Source organism: Molothrus ater, chromosome 1 (assembly GCF_012460135.2).
Source record: "Molothrus ater isolate BHLD 08-10-18 breed brown headed cowbird chromosome 1, BPBGC_Mater_1.1, whole genome shotgun sequence".
Lineage (NCBI taxonomy): Eukaryota > Metazoa > Chordata > Aves > Passeriformes > Icteridae > Molothrus > Molothrus ater.
Genome location: NC_050478.2, coordinates 29990 through 45974, shown reverse-complemented (window position 1 = coordinate 45974; position 15985 = coordinate 29990). Strand labels below are relative to the sequence as shown.

Sequence of the window (15985 nt, the reverse complement as noted above, 5' to 3'; positions counted from 1 at the left end):
CCGAGCGGCGCGGAAGGGGCGTCCGCCCGGTGCCTCGGCCTCGCTCAGCGGTCCCGGTGGCGGGGGCTCAGCTCGGGCGGGGCGCGCTGCCGCCCGCCGATGGCGGAGCGCCAGGCGGTGCTTTGCTGCCGCGGGCCGGGAGCTGCAGGAGCCGCCCCGGGCGAGCGGCGCCGGGCGCTGCCGCGGTCACTGTGCGGCGGCTGGCGGAGGCGCGGGAGCCGCCGAGCTGCAGCCGTGTCCCTCGGGCTGCTGCCGCTGCTGCGGGCGGGGGCGGACGAGCGGCTGGAATGACACGGCTGCTGAGTGCCTCAGTGCTCGTGGCTCTTTCTTCCACGCAAACAGATGGAGCGGCATCGCTGAGCAGTAAAACACAGCGATGGCCCGGAGAATGGCGAGCGCAAGGAGCGCGCGGGCTGGATCCTTCTGCTGGCACAGGTGCGATCCGCAAACTCAGCCCCTTGTGCCCCTACCCTCCCGACCCCCAGGGGAAATGCTCTCCAGCCTCGAGCTGCTGCAAGACAAAACGTGTGATTTGACACTAGGGTCCGGAAAAGGTTTCCGTTTAGATTAGCAAATGCCTCAATTGTTCTTGGTTACATCCTAGGATCGGTTTTAGGCAGTGACTTTATACCGCTTGTCGGATTTTTCTTGTGCAATGGTAAGAAAATAGGCAGGTCTGATACTGGTTTCGCTTTTTTTCTACTTCATGTTCCATGAGCTGCTTTTATCCAAGCAATTGTTTTAAAGTTCTACTGTAGGCGTTTCTGGTTCACTTTTTTTTTTCTTTGCAGCACCCGTGACTTTTTTTTTTTTTTTTTTCTCTAAATCGGCAGCAAATATAGCTGAGTAAAATTACCTTGGTTTTCTTCCTTCTTAAATGTTTTTATTGATAATCCTATTTGAATATGCAGAACAAGTGGGTATGTCCTGTAATATATCCTAGCTTTTCTTGTTTACAGGGTACTCAGAAAATACTTTTCCCTTAGAGTCCCACTGAAACATTCTCAGTGCAATCTCCGTTAAGGTATGTGTTTACAAATAAGCCACCATCAGCTGAGATATTTGCCTGTGTACCTTTTCCTGTAATTCAGAGCTTGCGTTCTGTGGTTTTTATGATAAACCTATCAAACTTGCGAAACTGTTTTGCAAGTCTTAATCGTTGAAGGCAGCAAGAAGTGGTTTAAAAGCCTGTTCTTGAGCAGACAAAGGGAAAAAGTGTGAATTTGATGCTGAACTTGTCCTTTTTCATTTGACTTGCCTTGAATGATTTAGGAAGAGAGAGAACTAGAAAAAAGAGAGAAATAGAATTGGTTCTTGGGCCCTCCTAAAATGCTCCCCGTGATTCTGTGTGGAGCCAAAGTGAAGGGTGATGGAACAGAGCCCTGTGCTTTAGAAGGAAATCAATTTCAACCTGATCTCCACCCTGAGTCTCCCTAATTTCTGTTTTTAAAATGCAAACTAAGTTTAGGAAGTGTTGGAAGTTAGTATTTTGGGGAAGAAATGGCAGTTGCACCAACCGTTCCATTTCCCAGAGGCTCTGGGAACGATTCATTTTGTAAGCGCTGTAACTGCAATCGGTTGGTGGTTCGGGGTTGGAATGTGCACTTGCCCTCCTCTAAAGCACTCGTTCATTTGCATTTCAGTGCCAGAAGTCTGGAGAAACTGGAGAAGAGCCCAAGAGACATTTTTCATCCTGAGATACAAAAGGTAGGAAGTGACTTTTTTTTGTTTGGTTCTTTTTCTTTATGATTTCCTGGAAATAGAAGTAATTAAGTATAGATACTACTGGTTTGTTTCTTCCAGTAGCTAATAATAATAATAATAATAATAATAATAATAATAATAATAATAATAATAATAATCGAATACTACTTAAATTGTCACTTTATCCATTGAACTGGCCATTTCAAATCCAAACTTCTAAACACAAATAAAACCATCATCCTTGTAGAATCTTTAATAGGAGGGGGCTAAAGATGCTGTTTTTGTTGACAGGATTTATTGGTTGTTGAAGGGCAAGAGGTGAGTACAAGCCTAACTACTTCTTGCTCACAGACCCGTCCGGTGAGTACAGCTTTGTATTTTGATGGGCTTTTGATGACTTCTAAATCAATTGCTCGTTACAGTAAAAAGAAGTAATGTTTTTTTGAACCTGACAGCAAAAATAACTTGAAGCACCAACTTAATAATAATTGATCACCCATCTAAGTTAATGGTTTTATGCTATACTATCAAAGTTTAAAGGTAAATTATCGTGTAGTAGGAGATAGTATAAAATGTATGTTCTGATGTGTAGGATGTATGCAAAGATTAGAGGACCCAAATTGTTATGTCTTCTGTTTGACTGTTTACCAAATAATATTTGGTTTTATTTTCCAGGGATCGGTGAATTTTAAATTTGGAATCCTCTATGCTAAGGATGGTCAGCTTACAGGTGATGAAATGTTCAGTCATGGTGAGTTTTCCACCTTCTCCTTAATTGTTTTGCTCATCTGAAAAAAAAAAAAAAAAAAAAAAAAAGGTATGTTTATTATTTGTTACCCTGTTCTGTCCGTTTCCTCAGTATTTGCTGGAGCTCTGCTTACCCAAGCTTTGGGTAAAACAAGCTTTGGGTTCCTTCTGTCCCACTGGGTGTTGCCCAGTTTGGTTGCATCTGGTGAAATTCACCCTGAGCCCTTACAGAACCAGCTCAAACCACGTGAGAGCCAGGAGGAGGATGGGTGACGTTTCTGAGCATCTGGCAAGTGTACTTCTATCAAAACTCGGCCTGTGACATTGCTGGGGAAAACCCTTCTGTATCCTGGAGGGTTCCTCAAACTCTGTTGAGGATCCAGTTAGCAGTTGCTCACCTGGATGGTTCCAGCTCCTCAAGTTAACACTTGTACTCTTGCCCTGTAGTTTAGATCTATTGTAGTTTTGTTATTTTGCACGATTTTACGTCTTTGGAAAATAACGTGCGTTTCACTCTTTGGAACCTCTCGGATCATTCTTTGGTGCAGCACCACCTAATGGGACACTTGGCTGCTGTGCTGAAGGGCTTGGTTACTAGGATTGTAAATCCCGGAGAGTTTGTAAGTCTTCTGTCCCCAGGGAGGTGTCACGCTTTGTTCACTCTGTTTGTCAGGTGCTGCTTCTCGTCGGAAGTATTAACTTCAAACTGCCCTGTTCTTTTTTTAACTTTTTTTCCTGGTTCTCTCCGTAGGGCAGGGAAGGACTCTCGTATCCCGGTCGTCAGACTCAGCGCTGCCCGAGAAGATACAGAGAGTGTAAAAATCATAAGAAGCAAATAGGACTGCAGAGGAAACAAACTGGAGAGAACAAAAGGTGATATTGTTCTCCTTAGCCTGGATTAGAAACATCCCCTGTGCTTTGATGCCGGTGGCTGCCAGGGGCTCGTTAGGTCTTTTTAGGCAGGTGTAGGTGTTCACTTGTAGGTTCTATTTTTTGGCAAAGGACCATGAGAGAAGTTTATTTCTACATCCAAATAAACATTCATCTTATCTGAACATAACCTGTCATCCCATTTCTGACGTTAAGGACTCCTGTATAAATACTTGGGGAGGTTTTCTTTGTCGTTTTCTGAATGGTTCCATTTTGGTTCCATCTACCTGCCGGATACTTGAACGAGTCTGAGGTGGTTTAATTGCATACTGCTTCCTTGAAATTCTGTTGGTCTCTGCTTGGAACCCTTCTTGTAGTGCTCAATGCAAGACTTCTGATGGTGTTTTCTTGCCTGTTTGTGTTTAAGGTCGTGCTCTGATGCATTTACAGAAACCATGGCAGGAGAGAGTCAGCTGCTGGAGAAGAGGAGACAGTATTATCCCTGGGCAGCATAGAACTGCGCTACTGCTGTGTCATCAGCTGTGTCTGCACTGAAAGTAGCCACCTTCACTTGTAGGTAGCTCCTTGGTGCTTTAGGACACTCTGAGGGATTTATTCCTTTTGGGATCCACGATGAGAATTCCCAAGAGAGGTAGTAATAAGGTATGAGATTGGAAAAAAGCCTGTGTCCTTGGAATGTTGTTGTTGTCGTCAAAAGTTAATTTTTCCTTCTTTCTTAGCCAGTAGTCAGCTTTTTGCTTTATTTTTTGTGGGATCAGTACTTGATTGTTTAAAAAATGGCTTCAAAATAACTGCAGCGGCTGGCCACCAGGACCTTGTTCAGATTTGCCTATTTGCTTGTAGCTAAAACGTTTCCATATTGTTTCTCGTTCTATTGAAGAAACTGCTGCCCAGTCAACTAAGAACTGAACATCTATCTGTCTAGGACATGGGGAGAGGATTTAGGTCGTGTCTTTGTTTCCAGAAAAAAGTTCCAGTGTAGTTTCTAACTAGAGGAAAAGGGGGGGTGAAGACTCGGGGCTCTGATGCCGTTGGGGGCACCCCGAGGTGCCCAGGAGAGGGAGCCCCACTGCGGTGCAGGAGCAGGTATGTTATCACGTACTAGAGAGCAAATGATAAATAGAAAGAGGAAAATTATAAATATAAAAATATTTTTTAAATCGTTAAAGAAAGCGTTTTTTTTTACTTGTCAGTAGGCAGGGTTTTGATGATAAAAATGATAAATACAAAGAATATGAAGGTAGAAATCTCAGTCTAGAAATATATCATAAATACGTACAGATAAAGTTTAAAACTAGAAGAAAAAATCAGTTGCAGCAGTAGATACGATACATAATATAAATAATACTTTAAATACATGTCTAGAATTTTATAGATATTATAGAAATTATTAATAGATTGCATCAAAAGAAACCATATATATAAATGTGAGTAGAAAGAAAGAAAGTAGAAAAATATTTCAGAGACCGAAAAAAGAGAGAGAGTTTTCAGACAGAAAGAAAAGGAAAGAGAAGGGGAAAAAAAAAAAGAAGGAAGAGAAAGGAAGAAAAAAAATGAAAAAGGAAAAGGGTGAGAGTGAAAAAGAAAGAGCGAAAGTGGAAAAGGGGGTGAAAAACAGAGTGAAAAAAAGAAAAAAGAGTTGGAGTGGAAAAGAAAGGACATTCGGGAGGGGCGGTGCTGCCTAAGGTGCTTCCGCGCCCAGGAGCGAAGGAGCCGTTTGATCCCCCGGCGGGACCGCAGCTCCCGGTGGCGGCAAACGGAGCGGTGGCTGTCAGTCCGAGACTACAACTCCCGGCAGGCCCTGCGGCCGTAAAGCGCGGCGTCTGACGCAACGGCCGACGCGCCATATGAATGGCTGGCGGGCCGAGGCGGCCGCGCGCCGGGGGAGCGGGCTGGGCGCGGGGAGCTCCCGGCGCCTCTCCCGCGCGGGACGGAGCCGCGGCAGCGACGCTGGAGGGGCGAAGCCTCCGGCCGGCCGGCCGCCCGCACGGAGCCGAGCGGCGCGGAAGGGGCGTCCGCCCGGTGCCTCGGCCTCGCTCAGCGGTCCCGGTGGCGGGGGCTCAGCTCGGGCGGGGCGCGCTGCCGCCCGCCGATGGCGGAGCGCCAGGCGGTGCTTTGCTGCCGCGGGCCGGGAGCTGCAGGAGCCGCCCCGGGCGAGCGGCGCCGGGCGCTGCCGCGGTCACTGTGCGGCGGCTGGCGGAGGCGCGGGAGCCGCCGAGCTGCAGCCGTGTCCCTCGGGCTGCTGCCGCTGCTGCGGGCGGGGGCGGACGAGCGGCTGGAATGACACGGCTGCTGAGTGCCTCAGTGCTCGTGGCTCTTTCTTCCACGCAAACAGATGGAGCGGCATCGCTGAGCAGTAAAACACAGCGATGGCCCGGAGAATGGCGAGCGCAAGGAGCGCGCGGGCTGGATCCTTCTGCTGGCACAGGTGCGATCCGCAAACTCAGCCCCTTGTGCCCCTACCCTCCCGACCCCCAGGGGAAATGCTCTCCAGCCTCGAGCTGCTGCAAGACAAAACGTGTGATTTGACACTAGGGTCCGGAAAAGGTTTCCGTTTAGATTAGCAAATGCCTCAATTGTTCTTGGTTACATCCTAGGATCGGTTTTAGGCAGTGACTTTATACCGCTTGTCGGATTTTTCTTGTGCAATGGTAAGAAAATAGGCAGGTCTGATACTGGTTTCGCTTTTTTTCTACTTCATGTTCCATGAGCTGCTTTTATCCAAGCAATTGTTTTAAAGTTCTACTGTAGGCGTTTCTGGTTCACTTTTTTTTTTTTCTTTGCAGCACCCGTGACTTTTTTTTTTTTTTTTTTCTCTAAATCGGCAGCAAATATAGCTGAGTAAAATTACCTTGGTTTTCTTCCTTCTTAAATGTTTTTATTGATAATCCTATTTGAATATGCAGAACAAGTGGGTATGTCCTGTAATATATCCTAGCTTTTCTTGTTTACAGGGTACTCAGAAAATACTTTTCCCTTAGAGTCCCACTGAAACATTCTCAGTGCAATCTCCGTTAAGGTATGTGTTTACAAATAAGCCACCATCAGCTGAGATATTTGCCTGTGTACCTTTTCCTGTAATTCAGAGCTTGCGTTCTGTGGTTTTTATGATAAACCTATCAAACTTGCGAAACTGTTTTGCAAGTCTTAATCGTTGAAGGCAGCAAGAAGTGGTTTAAAAGCCTGTTCTTGAGCAGACAAAGGGAAAAAGTGTGAATTTGATGCTGAACTTGTCCTTTTTCATTTGACTTGCCTTGAATGATTTAGGAAGAGAGAGAACTAGAAAAAAGAGAGAAATAGAATTGGTTCTTGGGCCCTCCTAAAATGCTCCCCGTGATTCTGTGTGGAGCCAAAGTGAAGGGTGATGGAACAGAGCCCTGTGCTTTAGAAGGAAATCAATTTCAACCTGATCTCCACCCTGAGTCTCCCTAATTTCTGTTTTTAAAATGCAAACTAAGTTTAGGAAGTGTTGGAAGTTAGTATTTTGGGGAAGAAATGGCAGTTGCACCAACCGTTCCATTTCCCAGAGGCTCTGGGAACGATTCATTTTGTAAGCGCTGTAACTGCAATCGGTTGGTGGTTCGGGGTTGGAATGTGCACTTGCCCTGCTCTAAAGCACTCGTTCATTTGCATTTCAGTGCCAGGAGTCTTGAGAAACTGGAGAAGAGCCCAAGAGACATTTTTCATCCTGAGATACAAAAGGTAGGAAGTGACTTTTTTTTGTTTGGTTCTTTTTCTTTATGATTTCCTGGAAATAGAAGTAATTAAGTATAGATACTACTGGTTTGTTTCTTCCAGTAGCTAATAATAATAATAATAATAATAATAATAATAATAATAATAATAATCTGATACTACTTAAACTGTCTCTTTATCCATTGAACTGGCCATTTCAAATCCAAACTTCTAAACACAAATAAAACCATCATCCTTGTAGAATCTTTAATAGGAGGGGGCTAAAGATGCTGTTTTTGTTGACAGGATTTATTGGTTGTTGAAGGGCAAGAGGTGAGTACAAGCCTAACTACTTCTTGCTCACAGACCCGTCCGGTGAGTACAGCTTTGTATTTTGATGGGCTTTTGATGACTTCTAAATCAATTGCTCGTTACAGTAAAAAGAAGTAATGTTTTTTTGAACCTGACAGCAAAAATAACTTGAAGCACCAACTTAATAATAATTGATCACCCATCTAAGTTAATGGTTTTATGCTATACTATCAAAGTTTAAAGGTAAATTATCGTGTAGTAGGAGATAGTATAAAATGTATGTTCTGATGTGTAGGATGTATGCAAAGATTAGAGGACCCAAATTGTTATGTCTTCTGTTTGACTGTTTACCAAATAATATTTGGTTTTATTTTCCAGGGATCGGTGAATTTTAAATTTGGAATCCTCTATGCTAAGGATGGTCAGCTTACAGGTGATGAAATGTTCAGTCATGGTGAGTTTTCCACCTTCTCCTTAATTGTTTTGCTCATCTGAAAAAAAAAAAAAAAAAAAAAAAAGGTATGTTTATTATTTGTTACCCTGTTCTGTCCGTTTCCTCAGTATTTGCTGGAGCTCTGCTTACCCAAGCTTTGGGTAAAACAAGCTTTGGGTTCCTTCTGTCCCACTGGGTGTTGCCCAGTTTGGTTGCATCTGGTGAAATTCACCCTGAGCCCTTACAGAACCAGCTCCAACCACGTGAGAGCCATTCGCAGCTCTCTCAGGACACCCGGAGGAGGATGGGTGACGTTTCTGAGCATCTGGCAAGTGTACTTCTATCAAAACTCGGCCTGTGACATTGCTGGGGAAAACCCTTCTGTATCCTGGAGGGTTCCTCAAACTCTGTTGAGGATCCAGTTAGCAGTTGCTCACCTGGATGGTTCCAGCTCCTCAAGTTAACACTTGTACTCTTGCCCTGTAGTTTAGATCTATTGTAGTTTTGTTATTTTGCACGATTTTACGTCTTTGGAAAATAACGTGCGTTTCACTCTTTGGAACCTCTCGGATCATTCTTTGGTGCAGCACCACCTAATGGGACACTTGGCTGCTGTGCTGAAGGGCTTGGTTACTAGGATTGTAAATCCCGGAGAGTTTGTAAGTCTTCTGTCCCCAGGGAGGTGTCACGCTTTGTTCACTCTGTTTGTCAGGTGCTGCTTCTCGTCGGAAGTATTAACTTCAAACTGCCCTGTTCTTTTTTTAACTTTTTTTCCTGGTTCTCTCCGTAGGGCAGGGAAGGACTCTCGTATCCCGGTCGTCAGACTCAGCGCTGCCCGAGAAGATACAGAGAGTGTAAAAATCATAAGAAGCAAATAGGACTGCAGAGGAAACAAACTGGAGAGAACAAAAGGTGATATTGTTCTCCTTAGCCTGGATTAGAAACATCCCCTGTGCTTTGATGCCGGTGGCTGCCAGGGGCTCGTTAGGTCTTTTTAGGCAGGTGTAGGTGTTCACTTGTAGGTTCTATTTTTTGGCAAAGGACCGTGAGAGAAGTTTATTTCTACATCCAAATAAACATTCATCTTATCTGAACATAACCTGTCATCCCATTTCTGACGTTAAGGACTCCTGTATAAATACTTGGGGAGGTTTTCTTTGTCGTTTCTGAATGGTTCCATTTTGGTTCCACCTACCTGCCGGATACTTGAACGAGTCTGAGGTGGTTTAATTGCATACTGCTTCCTTGAAATTCTGTTGGTCTCTGCTTGGAACCCTTCTTGTAGTGCTCAATGAAAGACTTCTGATGGTGTTTTCTTGCCTGTTTGTGTTTAAGGTCGTGCTCTGATGCATTTACAGAAACCATGGCAGGAGAGAGTCAGCTGCTGGAGAAGAGGAGACAGTATTATCCCTGGGCAGCATAGAACTGCGCTACTGCTGTGTCATCAGCTGTGTCTGCACTGAAAGTAGCCACCTTCACTTGTAGGTAGCTCCTTGGTGCTTTAGGACACGCTGAGGGATTTATTCCTTTTGGGATCCACGATGAGAATTCCCAAGAGACGTAGTAATAAGGTATGAGATTGGAAAAAAGCCTGTGTCCTTGGAATGTTGTTGTTGTCGTCAAAAGTTAATTTTTCCTTCTTTCTTAGCCAGTAGTCAGCTTTTTGCTTTATTTTTTGTGGGATCAGTACTTGATTGTTTAAAAAATGGCTTCAAAATAACTGCAGCGGCTGGCCACCAGGACCTTGTTCAGATTTGCCTATTTGCTTGTAGCTAAAACGTTTCCATATTGTTTCTCGTTCTATTGAAGAAACTGCTGCCCAGTCAACTAAGAACTGAACATCTATCTGTCTAGGACATGGGGAGAGGATTTAGGTCGTGTCTTTGTTTCCAGAAAAAAGTTCCAGTGTAGTTTCTAACTAGAGGAAAAGGGGGGGTGAAGACTCGGGGCTCTGATGCCGTTGGGGGCACCCCGAGGTGCCCAGGAGAGGGAGCCCCACTGCGGTGCAGGAGCAGGTATGTTATCACGTACTAGAGAGCAAATGATAAATAGAAAGAGGAAAATTATAAATATAAAAATATTTTTTAAATCGTTAAAGAAAGCGTTTTTTTTTACTTGTCAGTAGGCAGGGTTTTGATGATAAAAATGATAAATACAAAGAATATGAAGGTAGAAATCTAAGTCTAGAAATATATCATAAATACGTACAGATAAAGTTTAAAACTAGAAGAAAAAATCAGTTGCAGCAGTAGATACGATACATAATATATATAATACTTTAAATACATGTCTAGAATTTTATAGCTATTATAGATAATTATTAATAGATTGCATCAAAAGAAACCATATATATAAATGTGAGTATAACTATACAAAGTATAAAAATATTTCGATACCGTTTAAAAGAAGGTGTTTTCGTGTATTTTTTTGGTTAGAGATGGGGTTTTTATTTGGATTAATAGAAGTATTCTAGAAATGTAAATCTAACTATAGAAAGATACAATCGATAGAGAAAGATATTTCTAAAAACACAACCGAACGACGCCGCCTTCGGGGGAATCGCACGAGCTCGGCCGAAGCAAGGCGAGAGCGGCCGACCCTGACGGCCTCGAGCGAACCGGGGCGAGCGGAGCCGAGGCGCGCCGAAGGCACCGAGCGGCTGGGAGTTGGGCCGAAGCGAGGCGAGCTCTGCCGAAGAGGCGAATGCAGGCGCCAAGAGCCGAGTTGAGGCGACAAGAGCCGACTCGAGCCGAGCGTCTCCGGAGCGAGCCGAGCTCCGCCGAGCGCAGCATCCCGGGCAGGGCGACAAGAGCCGGGCCGGGCTCGGGGTGCAGCCGGGGCTCTGGGGGGCTTCCCCGCCTGTCCCTCTCTCTAGCCCTCCTTCCTTCTCCCCGTATTCGCCTTCTCTCGCTCCCTTTCCCCCATTCCCTCTCCCCCCACAAACCCGGCTCCTTCCTGTCCTGTCCCTAGCCCGCTACTCCCTTCTGTTCCCCCTCTCTCCTTCCTCTGCCCAGCCTCCCTGTACCCTCGTCCCGGGCTTTCCCTTCCCGTCCCGCTTTCCTGCGCAGCCCGAGCTCCCTCGCCGCCCTTTCTCATGCCCTGCTCTCGCTCCTCTCTTCCCGTGCCCCCTTTCCTTCTTTGCCCCGCAGCCGCGGGGCTCGGGCTGCCGGAGAATAAAGCCCCGAGGGCCGGAGCCCGGCGGCCCTGGGCCCTTGCAGGAGTCCCCGCGCGGGGCCGGAGGCTCTCGGCGGATCCCCCCGTGCCGCTCAAGCAGCCCGGCCGACAGCGCCGGAGCTGCGGCTTTGCCGGCATCGCGCTGAGAGCGGCCCCCGCCCTGTGCCGGGCCGTCCCCGCCGTCTGTGCCGCTCCCTCTCTCGCTGCCCCCGGCCCGTGACAGCGAGGCTGGGCAGGAACCTCAAGCCTTCTGGGGGCTGCCCCCGCTTTCTTGTTGCAGCAGAATCCCTTGCTGGGGCCATGCACGTGTGGGAAGGGCTTGGGGGAAGCGCTGCGCTGCTGTCCAGGGCAGTCGGATTCGTTCTGAGCCTTCTTTGGGGGTCAGGAAAAGGGGGGGGGGGGGGGGTGAAGACTCGGGGCTCTGATGCCGTTGGGGGCACCCCAAGGTGCCCAGGAGAGGGAGCCCCACTGCGGTGCAGGAGCAGGTGGGGGGCGGGCGAGGGGCGGGGGTCACGCTGGGTGCCGTCCCCCAGAGGGACCCAAAGCTGCCACCAAATGCACAGGGAGGGAGGGGTGAGTGGGTGTAGGATGCTAAAACCTGGCAAGGCGTTCGGTTTTCTAGGTATTGCTAAAGAATAGGAATTGGTCTCTAAACTCAGCTGGGGAGAAACCCTCTCTACGCACTCATTTGTTTCCAGGAATGTAGAAGGTTCCGACTGGAGATGGGTAGTAGTTCTGAAGATATTGCCGTGAGGTTTTGATCTAGGAACGGACCGAGCTGTGCCCTGGAACCCTCAGAACAGCTGCAGGGGCTGAAGGCGATAGAAGGGGCTCTCTGGCACCTTTTGCCTCCGTTCTCTGCCAGCGCCCAAATCGTGTCGCAGTCCCGGAAGAGGCGCTTGTCATCCCGAGAGCCAAAAGGAAGACGTGTAAAATCCCAGCTCTGCCTTGGGTTTCGTGTGGGTTTTGTACTTCGTATCGATGTCATTCCAGAGAGCAAGGAAAGAAGAAATGTGACCGGGTCCCACTATTACTGTGTGAAGGCTTTCTTGAAAGGCTGCTGTATTTCTATTGTCTTTTTCCACTCCAAGCTTGACTTTTCCCTTTGTTTTTCGAGCTCTGCTGCATTGGGTGTCCCAAGGAGGGCGGGGTTCCTCAGCAGGGCTCTTAGGAGGTGGCGCTGATTCTGCTTTTTCTGAAGGCGTCTCAAAGCGTGCTACCAGAATGACAGTTTTGTGCACTGGAAAGCTTTCCCTCAGTGCCATCAGCGCACGTCCGTGTCTGAATTGTGGAAGCAGACGGACTAAGAACAGCCAGCACCCGGAGCAGATGTCTGTTGGCTCTGTGTCTGTGAGAAGCGGGCTGTGTGCTGGACGGGGAGAGGCGCTGTTGGAGAGTGGCATCAGCGCCAGGTGTGAGCTGTGAGGATGATGGGGGGCTCGGAGCAGCCCCAGGTGTGAGCTGTGAGGATGATGAGGGGCCGGCTCCTGCCGGGGGGGGGGGGGGGGGGGGAGGCAATTTTAGGGGGAGGCTTCGCCTCAGCTCCCTTTTGCATGGAGCTGCTGAGAAGAGGGGTTCATGGGGGGCTCCCGGGGCTGTCTCATGGAAGGACTGCGAGAGCTTCTCGCAGCGTCTGGGCGAACACCTGGATGCGCGCTTGGAGACGCGGAGCATCGCTTCAAGGAGGTGCCGAGGGACGAATCTTTGTGCCGGGAAGCAGCAGCCGAACGGGTGAGCGCGTGTGGATTTGGAGCGGGGACTTTGGTCCTTTCCCTTTTCGATTTGATCTTGGCAGTCCCCCCTCCCCGGTTCCCCAGGACCAAAAACGGAGCTTGTGAAGACAAAAGAAGGAGAGGCAAGCAGCTACTCTCCTAATATTGTCTGTGTTCGAACTGGGAGGGATCCGCCTTCACCTGCGGTTCGAAGGGTGTTGATTGAAGGAAAACCTGCCTTTTCCCGGCTGTTAGGGGTATCCCAGGGGTGACAGGGAATCCCTGCGTTCCATTTGGACGGGAATGGGCAAAGTATTGTTGTCATCTGAGGGGTTTGATTTGAAGGCAGCCAGCCCATTTTCATCATCCTAAGGTTTAAATGGAGGGGACAGCGCTGGTGTCCCTCCTTTGCAAGGGTTTGAATTGAGGTCCAAATCCCCCTTTCCACACGGCTTGAAGGATTTCATCGGAGGAAAGCCCCTTCTTTTCTGCTCTCCCAGGGGATGAACTTGAAGGGGAGAAGCCATTTCTTTGCCCTTGTTGAAGCGAGGTGAGCGCCGCCCGCGGCGTCAGTTTCGGGGTTCAGTTGCGGGAAGCCGCAGCTCTGGCAGCGTTTGCAGGGCTGCAGTCGGGGCTGTGCCGCTGCATTTGAGGGCGCTTCTTGTGGCCGCGGCCCGGGCCGGAGCGTTGCCGCTCGGGAGCGCTGCCGGCCCGGGCCGGGCGGTTGCCGAGGCGCACGGGGAATTTGGCGCGGCAGCGGCCGAGCCGCTCTGCCGGTGCGAGCCGCCGTGCGGAGCCGAGGGCGGCTGGCGCCGGGCCGGCCGAGGGCGGCAGAGGCGGCGCGGGCGCTGCTGCGCCGGCCCGGCCGGTGCCCGCCGCTCTGTCCGCTCCGGGCGCGGGGCTCGGGCGCCGCCGGGGTCCCCCGGGCAGGGGGAGCGGGCGGGGGCGGGGGGGTCTCCGGGGCGGCGCCGCCCCTGCGCGCCGGAGGAGCCGCTTTGCCGCCGGGAGCCGCGCTCCGTCCGGGGCCGGCAGCGCGGGGTTCGGCTGCCGCAAGTTCTTGGGTGTCGTGGTTCGGAGGTGCTCTGTAGGGATCGATCGCACGGTTTTGTGTGGGTCGCAGTGGGTGTGCGCTAAGGGCTCTGGCGTTCTTCCTGACCGGTACGGTTCTCGGTTCAGGTGGTGACGATAAAGGTTTGGTTTGAATCGAGTTCTGTAGTCGGATATTTTTTTTGCCGGGCTATTCTGTTTTTAAAGGCGTGCAATGGTTTCTACGGGTCGTTGCGCGAAGCAGCGGCTCGGATTTTAATTCTGTCGCGGTGGCTTTTATTAGCGTGGGCGTGTAGCGTTTGTTTCGGTGGGTTCGAGGTGGCGTCGTGTCGTTAATAGCAGCGGGGTTTTTAAAATCTCTCTAATTGCGTTCGTGTTTATCGTCTTCCAGGGCTTTTATTGATTTGGTTTGTTTGATTGTAGTGTATGTTGTATTGTTACGGGATCATTTGGGAGATATTGTTAATGGTTACGTTTCTCTTTAGGCTTTGTGTTTATTTCTGGGTGGTATTTTTATTTTGATCGAATGAGGCTCTATGCGTTTATTCTTCAGCTGGGAATAATTTTTTTGTTGTAAATTAAAGTTGATTTGGTTTGGGGGACTTTTGTTTTACAAATGTATTTTCTTTTGGTTTTTTCCTTTCTTTTTTTTTTTCTTTTCGTTTTTTGTTGTCCTTCGACGTATTTGGTGGTTGTTGATCAGTTTTATTTTTGGGAACGTGGGTATTTATATGGTGGGTCTTTTTAAGTAGTTGTTTGTTTTTGTTGTTTTGTTTTTTTTTTTTTTTTTTTTTTAATTTGGGTAGTTATTTTCTTATTTTTTAGTGGTCGAGATTTTTTTTTTTTTTTTCTATTTCGTTCATTAGTTCGCTTTCTAAAGTTCTTTTGACAGAGTATTGCTTATTCTTTGAGTTAGTGTAGATGTAGAATTTTGGTTAGTTTTTAAAATGACGTTCAGGGTCAGTGGCACTGATTGGAGTTGAGCGAGTTGGTTTGGGTTTTTTTAGAGGCTTTTGTGATTTGCTGCGTGTGTTTCTCCAGGGTTTTCTTTTCGTTTGGTTCCATTTTTCTGATGTGATGAGAACTGTCAGTGAAAAGAGTGTTGTGTGTTTTTTTCGCTGGCAGTTGTTTGGCTGGTGGAGGTATCTTGATGGTTTTGGAAGACATTGGTGGGAATTCGATGCTGTTTGTTTTGTCCTTGTATTTAGGAATTGGATTTTAAATGTAAAATTCTAAGGATAGCTATCTTTAAACAAAACAAGTAGATGTGCAGAAATGGGAATAAACTTTTATTTTGATCTATTCGATCTATATTTAAAATTTAACAGGTAACATAAGTCATGATATATTCCAATAAGATATTGTATTTTTTAATAGAGCGTTGTGTATGTTTATAGATATATCAATAGAGATGATAACTATAAACACAGCTCAAAGGAAATTTTAAATATAGAAATGTGTTGCGAATCTATGCAGATATATATATAAAATTATTAAAGGATTGTAAATCTAAAGTGACATAAATCCATACAACACGTAATACAAGTGATACTGTATATATCTTATTATGATCTATTATAGGAAATAGCCATAAAGCTAGTACATCACTATGATATAATATCTAAAACATTATAGATATGGTAAATGTAAATACAACAATATTATTAAAAGTAGTTTAAAAGAAAGGAAGGTTTTGTTTTTTACTTGGCAAAAGCAGGGGTTTTATGATAAAAGCTACAAATACAAATGATAGAAAGGTAGAAATCTACTTGTAAAAATATCTCATGACTACATCAAGATGGATATAAAAATTGAAAATATTAGAAAAAAGAAGTTGTAGCAGTAGATTTGGTACATAATAAAAATAATAATTTATCTATATGATGTGAATAATATATATGTGATATGTAATTATGAAGAGAATGCATCAGTATAAACTGTGACTATAAAAGTGAATATAATTATGCAAGCTATAAATATAAAACGATTTCAATATAGATTAAAAGAAGGGTTTTTTGGTATTTGTTTGGTTAGAGATGGGATTTTTTTTGGAATAATAAAAGTATGATAGAAATCTAAATCAAAGTATAGAAATATGCAATCAATATATAATGATATTGATAAAACCACAAAATATGAATAAATACAGATAATAGGAATAGGCATAATAGATTGTATAAACGACGTAACACATCAATGTCCGGTATAAATATGCGTGTGAATAGAACTAGGAAAACTAGAACTATAAAATTTATTTCAAGAAGGCTTGAAAGAAAGGGGGCTTATTTGG

At 46.5% G+C, this 15985-nt stretch overlaps 1 protein-coding gene and 1 long non-coding RNA gene across 8 annotated transcripts; both read left to right on the top strand.

Moving 5' to 3' along the window:
- Positions 1–1638: 1638 nt before the first annotated feature.
- Positions 1639–4502, top strand: LOC118701803 (uncharacterized). 4 transcript variants are annotated; one of them, XR_004982589.2, is made up of 5 exons: positions 1693–1707; positions 1996–2022; positions 2380–2455; positions 3203–3324; positions 3749–4502. It is a non-coding gene; the product is annotated as an uncharacterized LOC118701803 (long non-coding RNA). The 4 variants fall into 4 exon arrangements; XR_008508561.1 differs by having other exon boundaries at positions 1996–2064; XR_008508560.1 differs by having other exon boundaries at positions 1639–1707; positions 1996–2455.
- A 689-nt stretch (positions 4503–5191) lies between these two features.
- On the top strand, positions 5192–10170 carry LOC118701802 (GTPase-activating Rap/Ran-GAP domain-like protein 3). 4 transcript variants are annotated; one of them, XR_008508509.1, is made up of 7 exons: positions 5215–5770; positions 6297–6361; positions 6981–7044; positions 7324–7392; positions 7708–7783; positions 8553–8674; positions 9098–10170. XR_008508509.1 is itself a non-coding variant. In XM_054515635.1 (6 exons), the coding sequence occupies exons 1-5, from the start codon at positions 5712–5714 to the stop codon at positions 8618–8620; spliced, it is 294 nt and encodes a 97-aa protein (XP_054371610.1). In that variant the 5' UTR covers positions 5200–5711; the 3' UTR covers positions 8621–8674; positions 9098–10170. The 4 variants fall into 4 exon arrangements, 1 of the variants encoding a protein (XP_054371610.1); XR_008508510.1 differs by having other exon boundaries at positions 5192–5770; positions 7324–7783; positions 9121–10170; XR_008508508.1 differs by having other exon boundaries at positions 5200–5770; positions 7324–7783.
- The last annotated feature ends 5815 nt before the right edge of the window (positions 10171–15985 follow it).

Coding starts and splice junctions, on each gene's coding strand:
- LOC118701802 (XM_054515635.1), top strand. CDS start 5,712: ATGGCCCGGAGAATGGCGAGCGCAAGGAGCGCGCGGGCTGGATCCTTC. Junction 7,351..7,707: donor TGGTTGTTGAAGGGCAAGAG/GTGAGTACAAGC, acceptor TTTATTTTCCAG/GGATCGGTGAATTTTAAATT. Junction 7,784..8,552: donor TGATGAAATGTTCAGTCATG/GTGAGTTTTCCA, acceptor TTCTCTCCGTAG/GGCAGGGAAGGACTCTCGTA.